The sequence below is a fragment of the Oncorhynchus gorbuscha genome, linkage group LG13 (assembly GCF_021184085.1).
Source record: "Oncorhynchus gorbuscha isolate QuinsamMale2020 ecotype Even-year linkage group LG13, OgorEven_v1.0, whole genome shotgun sequence".
Taxonomy (NCBI): Eukaryota; Metazoa; Chordata; class Actinopteri; order Salmoniformes; family Salmonidae; genus Oncorhynchus; species Oncorhynchus gorbuscha.
Window position 1 is genome coordinate 45,031,275 of NC_060185.1, and position 15,046 is coordinate 45,046,320.

Here is a 15,046-nt window from a genome sequence, read left to right on the forward strand (position 1 = left end):
GGGACACAAACTCAGAGTGTTGTAATTATTTGAAGGTGATTTACTAGATGGGAGGACTGTGTTCTTGCCCCAATGTCACCTGAGGCTCTGAACAGCTCCAGTGTCTGCTGTGAGTAACACTGGCTCTGCTAAGCTAGGGGACACCCTCAGGGTACTTTCTACAGCTAAAATGCCATGCACAGAAGCCACACAAACGCACTAACACACACCAACATACAGTACATGAATGCAGATACAAGCATGCATGCAGGCAGGTATGTGCGTGCGCACACCCAGACACACACAAACAAACACACAGCTTCCTACTGGGCTGAAGCCAAGGGATATAAGAGCAATAAACAAAAGAGGAAGTAGCCATAAAGCTGTCGGGTGGCCGTGAGGAGCCTCTGAGGACTGTGTGTTCTCTCCTCTTCCTCTCCCTCTCTCTGTTCTCTCTTGCTCTCTCCATTCTCCTCTCTCTTTCTCTCTCTCTTTCTCTCTCTCTCTCTCCGTTTCACTTTCCCCTCACTCCGATGTCTCTCTCTCTCAGTTCTGCTCTGAATCTCCAAAGGGCCGTCAGCTGGCTGGCTGGCAGCACTTCATCACTCTTCCACAATGCCTCACCTAATCGCCTCTCCTCACCTCAGCCCAGACGGCCATTAGGACCCCTCCTCTGCTGCCCAGTGCACTGCCTGTCTGACACCCCATCCATCACGGGTTAATCTGTGCCCTCTGTAGCCAGGCAATGTGACGGAAACCTCTGGTGACACCCACTTCTCAAATGACGCACAAATGACGCCTTATTACCAGGCAACTTTCTAAGGCACCTGTTGGTTAACCTTTGCAAACAAATAATCGAATCAAATGAAATTGTATTTGTCACATGCTTCGTAAACAACAGGCGAAATGCTTACTTACGGGCCCTTCCCAACGATGCAAAGGAATAAATATAGAAAATGTAATAAATAAACAATGAGTAACTTGGCTATATACACGGGCTACCGGTACCAAGTCGATGTACGAGGCAATTGAGGTAGCTATGTACATATAGATAGGGATAAAGTGACTAGGCAACAGAATAGATCATAAATAGTAGCAGCAGCGTACAGTATGTGATGAGTCAAAAGCTTTTGTGCAAAGAGTGTCAATGCAGATAGTCCGGGTAGCTATTCCGTTAACTACAATACATTCATATGGCTTGGGATTAGAATCTGTTCAGGGTCCTGTTGATTCCAGTCTTGGTGCATCGGTACCACTTGCCGTGGAGTAGCAGAGAGAACAGTCTGTGACTTGGTTGTCTGGAGTCTTTGACAATATTTAGGTTTTTCCTCTGACAACGCCTGGTATAGAGGTCTTGGATGGCAGGGAGCTGGGCCCCACTGGTGTACTGGGTCGTACGCACTGCCCCAGGTAGCACCTTGGGGTCAGATGCCAAGCAGTGCCACACCAAGCGGTGATGTAGCCAGTCAAGATGCTCGCAATGGTGCAGCTGTAGAACATTTTGAGGATCTGAGGAGCCCATGCCAAATCTTTTCAGTCTTCTGAGGGGGAAGAGGAAAACGTCTGAAAACGTAATGGAGTTATGGGTAAACAGGGAGTAAACAGGGAGTACAGGGGTAAACAGTTATGGGTAAACAGTTATGGTACTGTTTATGGGTAAACAGTTATGGGTAAACAGGGAGTACAGGAGGGGACAAAGCACGCACTCCTGAGGGGCCCCCATGTTGAGGATCAATGTGGCGGATGTGTTGTTGCCTACCCTCAACACCAGGGGCAGCCCGTCAGGAAGTCCAGGATCCAGTCGCAAAGGGAGTTGTTCAGTCCCAGTGATGAGCTTGGAGGGTATTATGGTGTTGAATGCTGAGCTGTAGTCAATGAACAGCGTTCTCACATAGGTGTTCCTATTGTCCAGGTGGGAGAGGGCAGTGTGGAGTACAATAGAGATTGCGTCATCTGTGTATCTGTTGGGGCGGTACCTGGGTCCAGGGTGTCTGGGATGATGTTGTCGATGTGAGTCACGTCCAGCATTTCATGCTACAGATGTGAGTGCATTTAGACAGGTTACCTTGGCGTTCTTAAGCACAGGGACTATGTTGGTCTGCTTGAAACATAGTAGATATTACAGACTGGGTCAGGGAGAGTTTGAAAATGTCAGTGAAGACACCCGTCAGCTGGTCAGCGCACGCTCCGAGTACACGCCCTGGTAATCCGCCTGGCCCCGCGGCCTTGTGAATGCTGACCTGTTTAAAGGTCCTACTCACATCGGCTACGGAGAGCGAGATCACACAGTCGTCTGGAACTGCTGCCGCTCTCCGGGGCCATATGTTAAAACGGAGGGGGAGGTGAAGAAAGATGAAACCGAGGCCAGGTCTCTAACGCGTGTCAAACGAAGAGCTGTAGAAAACTAAGGCTAAAAACAACATATGTCTTTTAGCGGACGCGTTCATCCAAAGCGACTTATAGTCACGCGTGCTTATATTTGACGTATGGGGTGTGTCCAGGGAATCGAACCCACTACTCTGGTGCTAAAAGCGCCATGCTCTACCAACTGAGCTAAAACAGATGACAGTAATACAAATGTGTGAGGAATAACAAATACCCTTTCTATTATGAGCAGTGATTGCAGTGTCATGTAATCAGAATGTATTTAGCTCATCGCTAGTGCTCGCCTTGCTGCTACGTCGCTCTGGGGCTGTGGAACGGAATTGTTTCTCTCATTCCTCTACGGGAAGAAGAGTCAGCTTCTACTGTATTCATACCCTCCAAACACACGCGCGCACGCACGCACGCACGCACGCACGCACGCACGCACACACACACACACACACACACACACACACACACACACACACACACACACACACACACGCACGCACGCACGCACGCACGCACGCACGCACACACACACACACACACACACACACATATATGTACACCACAGGAGGCTGGTGGCACCTTAATTGGGGAGGATGGACTTGTGGTATTGGCTGGAGCAGAATAGTGGAATGGTATCAAATACATCAAACGCCTGGTTTCCATGTGTTTGATGCCATTCCATTTACTCCGTTCCGGCCGTTATTATGAGCCGTCCTCCCCTCAGCAGGCTCCTGTGACGTACACACATACACACACCTTCCCACTCCCGTCTTCTATCCCTCTATATCTGAATTGAACAGCTCAAGACTTGTTTTGTTCTGCGACAGTGAGCCCAGTCAGTCCGTCTCCCCTTCTCTTTCTTCGTTCTCTGGGCAAAAATGTAATTTATTTCATTTGTGTCATAAATCAATTTCGTGGTTCTCATTCTATTTGCTGAGATGGATGACAGAGTCAGAGCTGACAGCGGGGTTAACCCCTCGCCCACCCTGGTCCTGGGAGCCAGCCACCAGGATGGGAGGAGAGAAGGAGGAGGAGAGAGAAAACAGAGAGGGGGGGACAGAGAAAGAGAAGAACAGAGAGAGAGAGAGAGAGACAGAGAGAGAGAGAGAGAGAGAGAGAGAGAGAGAGAGAGAGAGAGAGAGAGAGAGAGAGAGAGAGAGAGAGAGAGAGAGAGAGAGAGAGAGAGAGAGAGAGAGAGAGAGAGAGAGAGAGAGAGAGAGACAGAGAGAGAGAGAGAGAGACAGAGAGAGAGAGAGAGAGACAGAGGGAGAGAGAGAGAGAGAGAGAGAGAGAGAGAGAGAGAGAGAGAGAGAGAGAGAGAGAGAGAGAGAGAGAGAGAGAGAGAGAGAGAGAAAGAGAGAGAGACAGAGAGAGAGAGAGACAGAGGGAGAGAGAGAGAGAGAGAGACAGAGAGAGAGAGAGAGAGAGAGAGAGAGAGAGAGAGAGAGAGAGAGAGAGAGAGAGAGAGAGAGAGAGAGAGGTACAGATGAGGGGATGAAACATGACCATTTGATTTCACATACCGTGATACCACTGCCATGAGCCTACAAAGCTATTGAAACCCTACTGAAATGTTCCATGCAACAGACTGCAAAAGTCCTCCAGTAGTATTCCATCCATAGCTGTGTCAACAAATCTGAACATCCACAGTTACAATACAATAAAAACACTAGTGACAACATCCCCAGGTGTGGATATTAATATGGGGGGGGGGGGATTATTCCTCCTTTGAGAGAGATTTGTTTGGAGCTTAGCTAAGCAGACTTTCTCTGTCGTCTCTGACGCACAAAATGGAACGGTCACCAATTGCCGTTTTAATAGATTTCTGGCAAGTCATTTATGACTGCAGATAAGAAACACAGAGCTGTGTGTTCCATCTCTGTGGGAGTCGGTGTGTGATCCTGCGGGAGTGTGTGTGTGTGTGAGAGAGAGATAAAGGTATTGAGAGAAAGATATTGCTGTGTGTGTGTGTGTGTGTGTGTGTGTGTGTGTGTGTGTGTGTGTGTGTGTGTGTGCGTGCGTGCGTGCGTGCGTGCGTGCGTGCGTGCGTGCGTGCGTGCGTGCGTGCGTGTGTGTGTGTGTGTAATTGTTTGTCTTACATGCACATACTGTACTATGTATTCAGTTGCGTGCGCGCGTGCGTGCGTGCGTGCGTGCGTGCGTGCGTGCGTGCGTGCGTGCGTGCGTGCGTGCGTGCGTGCGTGCGTGTGTGTGTGTGTGTAATTGTTTCAGTCTTAAAACATGATACACACCGACAATAAAGGACATTCAACATGATATCTACACATAACCAGACATACACAGATACAGTTGAAGTCAGAAGTTAACATACACTTAGGTTGGAGTCATTAAAACTTGTTTTTCAACCACTCCACAAATGTATTGTGCATGACACAAGTAATTTTTTCCAACAATTGTTTACAGACAGATTATTTCACTTAAAATTCACTGTATCACAATTCCAGTGGGTCAGTAGTTTACATAGACTAAGTTGACTGTGCCTTTAAACAGCTTGGAAAATTCCAGAAAATTATGTCATGGCTTTAGAAGCTTCTGAACCTGTGGGTGTATTTCAAGGTCTACCTTCAAACTCAGTGCCTCGTTGCTTGACATCATGGGAAAATCAAAAGACATCAGCCCAGACCTACACAAGTCTAGTTCCTCCTTGGTAGCAATGTCCAAACGCCTGAAGGTACCACGTTCATGTGTACAAACAATAGTATGCAAGTATAAACACCATGGGACCATGCAGCCGTCATACCGCTCAGGAAGGAGACGCGTTTTGTCTCCTAGAGATGAACGTACTTTGGTGTGAAAAGAGCAAATCAATCCCAGAATAACAGCAAATAACCTAGTGAAGATGCTGGAGGAAATGGGTACAAAAGTATCTATATCCACAGTAAAACGAGGCCTATATCGATATAACCTGAAAGGCCGCTCAGCAAGGATGAAGCCACTGCTCCAAAACCGCCATAAAAAAGCCAGACTACGGTTTGCACCTGCACATGGGGACAAAGATCGTACTTTTTGGAGAAATATCCTCTGGTCTGATGAAACAAAAATAGAACTGTTTGGCCATAATGACCATCATTATGTTTGGAGGAAAAAGGGGAAGGCTTGCAAGCCGAAGAACACCATCCCAACCGTGAAGCACGGGGGTGGCAGCGTCATGTTGTGGGGATGCTTTGCTGCAGGAGGGACTGGTGCACTTCACAAAATAGATGGCATCATGAGGCAGGACAATTATGTGGATATATTGAAGCAACATCTCAAGACATCAGTCAGGAAGTTAAAGCTTGGTCGCAAATGGGTCTTCCAAATGAACAATGACCCCAAGCATCCTTCCAAAGTTGTGGCAAAATGGCTTAAGGACAAGAAAGTCAAGGTATTGGAGTGTCCGTCACAAAGCCCTGACCTCAATCCTATAGAAAATATGTGGGCAGAACTGAAAAAGCGTGTGCGAGCAAGGAGGCCTACAAACCTGACTCAGCTCTCTATGTGTTTCAGTGTCACAGCTGTATGAGCCCAGTCCAGCCCACCCCAGCCGGTACCAGCCAAGCAGACTCCAGCCCACCCCAGCCGATACCAGCCAAGCAGAGTCCAGCCCACCCCAGCCGATACCAGCCAAGCAGAGTCCAGCCCACCCCAGCCGATACCAACCAAGCAGAGTCCAGCCAAGCACTTTCCATCCCCAACATACCAGTGTCTCTCTCTCTGTCTCTCTGCTGGGGCTGTCTGTGAAAGGACAGCTGCTCGTCTTGTGAATGTCTCTAACCCAAAAGTGTCATAGAGTGAACACAGACAGGCATGCAAGGCACGCACAGACCAAAACACATACACTCAAAATGTCCTCACTGAGGTCAACAGAGATCAGACAATGAAAATACTATTATTTTATATTTTATATCTGTCACTCTAATGCTGGGCTGGGGAAACACGTCTGTCACTAATCATGCATGGAGTGCGGCAGCGTTTCTAAGCCAACCCATGCATTTTTAAGCAACCGTGTGCCATTGGTGCCCAAGGCTGGCGCTCTCTCTCTCATCATTCTCTTTTTCTTCTTTCTCTCCCTCTCACAATCTATCTTCTTTTTCCCCGTCTGTCCTTTTCTCTAAAAGGTACTACATCACCACATCTCCTCCCCTGTGTCTCCATCTCTCTTCCTTTTCACTCGGTTTAGACACTAAAGCCAGTCTCAAGGGAAGCAGAAGAAAGGGCAACCTTAAGGGCCCCGCCAAAATAAATGGAGAAATCTGAGAGAAAGGAAGACTTTATTTTCTCTTTCTGTCTGGACGTTCAACCACTGTGAAGTAACATTGTCTCGTTATCGTGGCCTCACTATCTGTCAGTGTCGGAGCTCTTCTCTCTTTTCTCTCTGGTTGAGGCTGAAGGAGAGGCTTAACATGCTGCTCGGACGTGCATTTGTTACCACACAGCTCCCTGCTTCCTCGGCGCTCGTTTCCAACAGCAACAGTGGCTGACTTTGTTGAAAGGAAAGAGACACATAATAACACTGAGGAGGATACAGTGTATGGACAACAGATACACTGCTCAGTGTCAAAATCAAGCGTGGCATCTAAAATGAAGGGTCTGATTTCTGTTTTCCATGAGCTTGAATGTAACAGGATAAGAAAATCCCTAGGCCCACAGTACAGATTTACATGGTTTCAACTAATAAAAGAACATTGTTTATTTAGCCATTTGGAAGAACTATTCCTTGATTTCTGACCGTCGTTACAAAGCTATTTTCAATAATAACACATTGTCAAATACATGTGTGCCAATTGTACTGTACGAAGCGTTTTGCTGTGCTTGTCTGCTACGCCGACCGGCTCAAGAGCCTCCACAATGAAGAGGACATATAAAAGCGAGGGGGTAGGAGAAATGAAAAGCACATCTCGCCACATCTCATCTCTCCCTCTCTCTCTCCCAACCACCCCACCCGTGTGTGTGTGTGTGTGTGTGTGTGTGTGTGTGTGTGTGTGTGTGTGTGTGTGTGTGTGTGTGTGTGTGTGTGTGTGTGTGTGTGTGTGTGTGTGTGTGTGTGTGTGTGTGTGTGTGTGTGTGTGTGTGTGTGTGTGTGTGTGTGTAAAAGTAGAGGGAGGGGTTCATTGACCATTTAGCCCATGCATGTGTGCATTTACCCTGTCCACTCAGCCGTTGGACACAGAGGCTGGCTCTCGATAGGCCAGGGGCCACTTTATGGGTCCTTTTAAAAGCTACATTAAAACCAAGGGGGCAGCTGGTGCCCTTATCAGAGCTTCAGCGCCCAGCAAGTGGGAAAGTGAAGGAGTAAATATTTATTCAAAAGAGGCAGCTGGCCCACTGAAGGTTTTAGGCCGAGGAGACAGAGTTTACCGTAAAACAGGTGATCTGGTGTGTGCGTGTGTGTGTGTGTCTGTGTGTGCCGGAGTGAGTGTGTACTATTGCATTTTTGTAATTCTACCACCAGGCAGTGAGCCTAACCTTCAGGGAGATATTCAGTGTCATCAGAGACTGCAGCTCTCTACCTAGAAGATCCAGCAAATACAAGCACTGTGCCTTACAACAGACCCTGTAATACACATGCAGCCTAGCCACTCCTCTCTCTTCAGCTCCAGCACCAGACCAATCCGTCACGTCATTGAGTGAACGGATGGCATACACAGACAGACATGGTTAATAGGATATCCAGTCGTTACCTCCAAGGGGTCAATAGCTTTCATCGTCAAACAGATTATGCGACCACATCCTAAACGCCCTGTAGCACAACGTGCCGTTGCCTCCATGACCCTTCAGCAACCTCTCCCCATGGTAACCAATGCACTCCGGAACACAGATTAGAACGCTCCGTGGTCGCCATGGACCCCAGATCCGATCTCCGTGGTTATGGGGCCAGCGGAAGATCCCTCGGGTGATGAACACGTGACGATAAGGTTTTAGTCTGTCCTGTTACCGTGGCAACAGGCTCAGCCATCCCCCCGGGCTCCTTGGTTTAAGACACGTGTTGCTCCGGAGATATTATTACGTCTCAAAACGCAGTCAGTCAGAGCAATCGGAGATGATCACCAAGAGGAGGGAGCTTCCCCACGGAGGCAATGAGAAGATCGAGGATGGTGCATCATTTTTCAGTCACCTTCACTGTGTATCGCGCATTTTAAACTTCACAGAAACAAACGTCTTTGTTCAAGTCTGTGGTTGAGGACAACATTTCTTAACCTCTTGGATGAATCTCAGATATTTGGAAGTGATAAGTGTTACATGCGCCGTCAAGTGAGATCCAGCAGTTCCTGTTCCACAACCAATCAGCACCAACCAACACTGCTTGGTTGGATTGACCGTACAGCGCCTTTAATGCCCAGGAGTTTACGCTGCTGCTACTCTCTGTTTATCATATATGCATAGTCACTGTAACTATACATTCATGTACATACTACCTCAATTGGCCCGACCAACCAGTGCTCCCGGGCTATCTGCATTCTGTCCCACCACCCGCAAACCCCTCTTTTTACGCTACTGCTACTCTCTGTTTATCATATATGCATAGTCACTTTAACCAATCTACATGTACATACTACCTCAATCAGCCTGACTAACCGGTGTCTGTATATAGCCTTGCTACTGTTATTTTCAAATGTCTTTTTACTGTAGTTTTATTTCTTTACTTACCTACACACACACACACACACACACACACACACACACACACACACACACACACACACACACACACACACACACACACACACACACACACACACACACACACACACACACACACACACACACACACACACACACACACACACACACACACACCTTTTTTTGCACTATTGGTTAGAGCTTGTAAGTAAGCATTTCACTGTAAGGTCTACTACACCTGTTGTATTCGGCGCACATGACAAGTAAACTTTGATTTGAGTTGAGTTGAGGAGAAGCAAGGACACACCTCCCTCTAGTGGAGTGATGCGAAATAACATGGGGACGTGTTGTTTCCACTCAATACAAGACTGGAAATACATTGACTCACTCCTCTGGTTCTCTCCAGTGGGCAAAACATATAAGACACGTTGACGGCAGCGACAGACGAACACTGCAGGTCACTAAATGAAAAAGAGGCCTCAAAGGCAAATGTGATTCACAGGGTGAGCTTGGTTAACAGATAACTCATGTGAATGCATCTGTTCAGTTCAATTAAAAGAGCATTGGACTGGTTAAGGCTTGTATAATACAACGCTCTTGAAGGAAGCCGAGGAGAACAGCAGATTGGGGGAAAACAACTGCAGACAGAGCAGTAGCCTAAATTTAGATATTACCAGTGGTGGAAAAAGTACCCATTTGTCATACTTGAGTAAAAGTAAAGATACATCAATAGAAAATGACTCAAATAAAAGTAAAAGTCATGCAGTGAAATACTACTTGAGTAAAAATCTAAAAGTATTTGGTTTTGAATATACTATAAGTGTCAAAAGTATATGTAATTACTATAATATACTATGAATCATTTCAAATTCCTTATCTTAAGCAACCCTGACGGTACCATTTTTATTTTTATTTTAATTTGCGGATAGCCAGGGGCACACTACAACATTCAGACATCATTTACAAACGAAGCATGTGTGTTTAGTGAGTCCACCAGATCAGAGGCAGTAGCGATGATCAGTTACCTTGATAGGTGCATGAATCGGACCATTTTCCTGTCCTGCTAAGCATTCAAAAAGTAACAAGGACTGTTGGATGTACGGAGTAAAAAGTACAATATTTTCTTAAGGAATTAAGTAAAAGTAGTCAAAAATATCAATCGTAATGTACAAATACCAAAATAAAACTACTTAAATAGGACTAAAGTATTTTTTTACATAAGTACTTTACACCACTGGATATAACCTTATCTAATGTACAAAAGTTATATTTACGTCAATGCATTACTGTACATTAGTGACACAGATCTCAAAGTAGGACTTAGCCCTCAATATACAACAGTCTTGCATTTGACATCAGAACAGGCACGCAGATGGGGGCCAATGTCTCTGAGCAGAAAGGCCTCGTGTTCAGTGTGTTCTGAATCTTCGGAGGCGGGGTGGAGGAGTGAGGAAGGTGAAGGTGTGAAAGGTAAATTCCGTCTTGAGGTTAAAGGGGGACGGGTGTGGTACTATCACCTCCTTCACGAAACCCATAAACTCTCGGAATCAGTTCTCAACCGATTTCACGCTCAGCCGACGCATGCCTCGTAATAACTTTCCCTTAAATAAGAAGGAGAATGAGCCTGTAGAATCTTCCCACCACCCAAACATGACTTGATAATGTTAAATGGGCACACTATGGTGTGCAGTGTAGGACAAAAGAGGTCATGTCAGGGACAACACAACACAAAAGCCTCCCTTGCGAGAGAGGAGACCGAACAAGCACAGGTGGACATTTGCTTGCTTACCCAGCCCTCCTCCAAATTAAGGACCCCTCCCCCCAAAAAAACCCTAGCAGAGAGTAAATGCCACGCTCCAAAAATAGCTTCCGCTGATCCTTGCAGACAGTTAACATTTCCACCTGGGCAACAAAAAAAATGATGAAACAAACACGATTTCCTCTCAGATGGATAATAGCCCCCGCTGTTGACACGTTTGCTGTGATGTTGGCGGTTGGAGGAGCACGGTGTCAGCTGCATTGTGTGAGTCATTTATTTTAGAATCGGTCTCCGAGCCTTGAATATGGTCAACATTTATACCTGTTGCAAACGGATTAATTAGCCCCAAAAAACGACTTCTCTCAGATAATAATATGGGTAATGAAGTGAAGGTCCCGTGGTGAAGTGTGAACCAGGCATCCAAAAGGGCCGGAGCCAGACATGTTATCGCTGCTCCAAGAAAACCAGCTCACATGCAGATGCACACGTGCACTCCTGTGTGTGTGTGTATGTGTGTGTGTGTCTGTGTGCGCGTGCATGCATATATAAATGTGTGTGTGTGAGTACTGTCTAAGGGGGGTTCAGTGGGGGATAATGTGGAATTAGCCTTGCTGCACCGCTCCTAATTGCCTCCTGTAGGATTATAGTGATAATAGCAGCAGCTGCAGCCCCGGTGGACATACAGCACATCACATCTCCCTATAGGATCAACATCTGCACAGTGCACAGTCAGTCACAGAGAGAGAGAGATAGAGAGAGAGAGAGGGGACAGAGGTGGAGAGAAAGGGAGAGAGGGAGGTGGAGAGAAAGGGAGATAGCGAGGTGGAGAGAAAGGAAGAGAGGGAGGTGGAGAGAAAGGGAGAGAGGGAGATGGAGAGGGGAACAGAGGGGAGAGGGTTAGGCAGAGAGAGCAGGCAGAGAAGAGGATCACGACAACACTCATCTGACATGACAGTGTGTCTGTCCATCACCTTCCTGCTCTGACAGTATGGCCGCATCCCAAGTGGCACCCTATTCCCTATAGTGCACTACTTTTGACCAGAGGGCTCTGGAAAAGGAAAGGAAGGTGGGTAGTGCAGTATAAGTAGTGCACTGTAAAGGGAATCGGGTACCATTGAGACGCAGCATATGTCCACACATCAGACATGGAAGTCATTGATAATCTCAATACCGTAGCTATAGTTTAAACATTTCAACCCAAGATGACTTTCTGAGAAAAGTGTGAAACGTAAGAAAAGAGATTGGTAAAAAAAACATGAACCTATGAAAACTGTTGACAAAAAAACTCTAGATTAGAAAAATGCTCCTTAATGACACCTGGAGACAAGAAAAAAACACAGTGAACTTTTACCTGTCAACAGACAGACGGGCTCTCAGCATCCAGAGAAGCATGTTTATATAATGACTGGGGAGTGGTACGTATTATGGGTGTTTTCTCCATCTTCCACAAGAAAAACGCCTCAGGTCAAACACCGTTTTCGGCAAAAAAGAGACAAACAGACAAAAAAGAAGGTAAACGCAGACGGAGAAAGGAGAGGACTCACCACATTTTGCGAGGCATCTTTGCACGGTGCGAGTTACCCGACCTCCACTCCTCCTTTCAACCCTCTGTCTGTCCTCACTATCTCCTCACAAACACACACACACACAACACACACACACACACACACACTCAGCCCTGATTATAGCAATATTAATGAGGTGGTGTGCTTTGGGTGCAATTGAATGCAGAGAGATCTCTTTGTAGTGGCAGGGGAACGAGGAGGCTAGAAAGGAGGGAGAGGGGGAGGGAGTTGTTGACAGCCTCTTATATCCGCAGGAGCATCGCCCGCTTGGTCCATCAGCAAATCCACACTGACCTGCTCTGACATGCAAGTAAGCCAGCACACACACACACACACACACACACACACACACACACACACACACACACACACACACACACACACACACACACACACACACACACACACACACACACACACACACACACACACACACACACACACACACACACAAACAGTAATACATACTGTACTAAAAAGGCTTTGACTTTCCAGAATTTGTTTAATGATTTCAGAGAAATGGGCAAAATCTCACCAAAACAATTATACTACACCAAAACACACACACACACACACACACACACACACACACACACACACACACACACACACACACACACACACACACACACACACACACACACACACACACACACACACACACACACACACACACACACACACACACACACACACACACACACACACACACAGGGCTCTAATGAGAGCTGTGAGCGAGGGGGGAAGGACGGCGAGCGCGACAGCTCTACAGCAGCCGGTGAACAACAGACACACACCTGCAGCCAGCTGCGTTGAAGTTCCCCCTCTCCCTCCACCACGGCCCCCTGTTCTCTCACCAGCATGCCCGGGTACGTGACCTCGCTTGGGGGGCACACAGTGGGGAGCTCCAGGGAGCTACAGTGGCAGCGGGAACCTGGCTCTCCACTGCTCCCTGCTCAGCCTTCCACAGACAGACACACACAGACACGCACACCCAGCAGCCCAACAACCCAGTCAGCCAGTTGACCAGCACTAGTCAGTACAGTTAAAGCAGGAGCATGGCCCGCACTCAGTCACGACTACCTCATTCATATTCAGGCCCACTCCAAACAGCATTATACAAACAGACAGGCAACAGGCCAACCTTATTCAACATATCCTGTGTGGGGCGGCATGTTAAAATACACCTCTATTGCCTACATTGTGCACCACTCATAGTGCGCTACCACAAGTAGCCCACCACGTAGGGAATACGGTGCCATTTGGGATGCAGCCTTGATTTGGAGGGTCTCCAACGGACCACAGAGTAGGGTGTACTCCTCCTGGTTCTACTCACCGTCAAGGAGACAGGGAGAGTGGAAAGGGTAGATGTATCAATGAGAGGATGAGAAGTTAAGGAAGAGAAAAAGAATAAACAAATTGATGTGTGTCTGTGCGTGGCAGTGAACTTGGTCATTCCATGGGCGGCTATGAATAGCTGTGCGGTTGTGAAGCCGAATCCGGATCAATGTACATGTCCAACGGGAGGATAACACAGACTACTACATCTATAGCTTTACCACAAAATCCACCTCTCGTCGCTACGGCAACGTCTATTAAAGGGGTGGGCTACGTTTTTGGCTCGAGGGCCACATCGGGATTTCGGATAGGCTGTCTTGTGCCTTTTACTGAGGAGTGGCTTCCATCTGGCCACTACCATAAAGGCCTGATTGGTGGAGTGCTGCAGAGATGTTTTTCCTTCTCCCATCTCCACAGAGGAACTCTGGAGCTCTGTCAGAGTGACCATCAGGTTCTTGGTCACCTCCCTGAACAAGGCCCTTCTCCCCCGATTGCTCAGTTTGGCCGGGTGGCCAGCTCTAGGAAGAGTATTGGTGGTTCCAAACGTCGTCCATTTAAGAATGATGGAGGCTACTGTGTTCTTGGACTTTCAATGCAGCAGACATTTTTTGCTACCCTTCCACAGATCTGTGCCTCGACACAATCCTGTCTCGGAGCTCTACGGGGAATTCCTTTGACCTCATGGCTTGATTTTTTCTTGGACATGCATTGTCAACTGTGGGACCTTATATAGACAGGTCTGCCTCTCCAAATCATGTCCAATCAATTGAATTTACCACAGGTGGAGTTCAATTAAAGTTGTAGAAACATCTCAAGGGTGATCAATGGAAACAGGATGCACCTGAACTCAATTTCGAGTCTCATAGAAAAGGGTCTGAATACTTATGTAAATAAGGTATTTCTGTTCTAAAAACCCGTTTTCGATTTGTCATTATGGGATATTGTGTGTAGATTGATGAAAAAAATATTGAATCAATTTTAGAATAAGGCTGTAAACGTAACAAAATGTGGAAAAAGTCAAGGGGTCTGAATACTTTCCAAATGCACAATATATTGTTATCTTTATTTAATCAGTCACCATCGAGACCAGTGTGTCTTTTACAAGGGAGCTCTGCAAATACAATACAGAAAATACAAGATATATTTCTTTTTTAAATTGCATTTATTATAAATATAATTTTTTACTCAAACCTCCCGCGGTCCGGATTGAATGGGCTCGAGTTTCCCCACCCATGCCCTATTAGCAAGACTCCTTGAGGCGGGCTTCCTCCACTCAGGTAAACACAATCACGCAAACACCTACGCACACAGCGCCTCAGTTTGTGTGTGTCTGGCTGCCTGCCATGCTCATCATAACAGGAGAGGCAGTCAACCATCCCCTCAGCACTGTAGGGTCAATTCCAGTATG

At 46.9% G+C, this 15,046-nt stretch overlaps 1 protein-coding gene across 3 annotated transcripts in view; it reads right to left on the reverse strand.

Moving 5' to 3' along the window:
• The window catches only part of LOC123992968 (rap1 GTPase-activating protein 2-like), a 158,539-nt gene that overhangs the window by 124,635 nt on the left and 18,858 nt on the right, over positions 1-15,046 (reverse strand). Inside the window, exon 1 of one of the 3 annotated variants that reach the window (XM_046294656.1) lies at positions 12,280-12,296. The exons of the other annotated variants lie outside the window; for them this stretch is intronic. Coding sequence (XP_046150612.1) covers positions 12,280-12,296 — 17 coding nt within the window. Of the gene's footprint in view, positions 1-12,279; positions 12,297-15,046 lie in introns of those variants that run through there. 3 annotated transcript variants of the gene reach the window in all.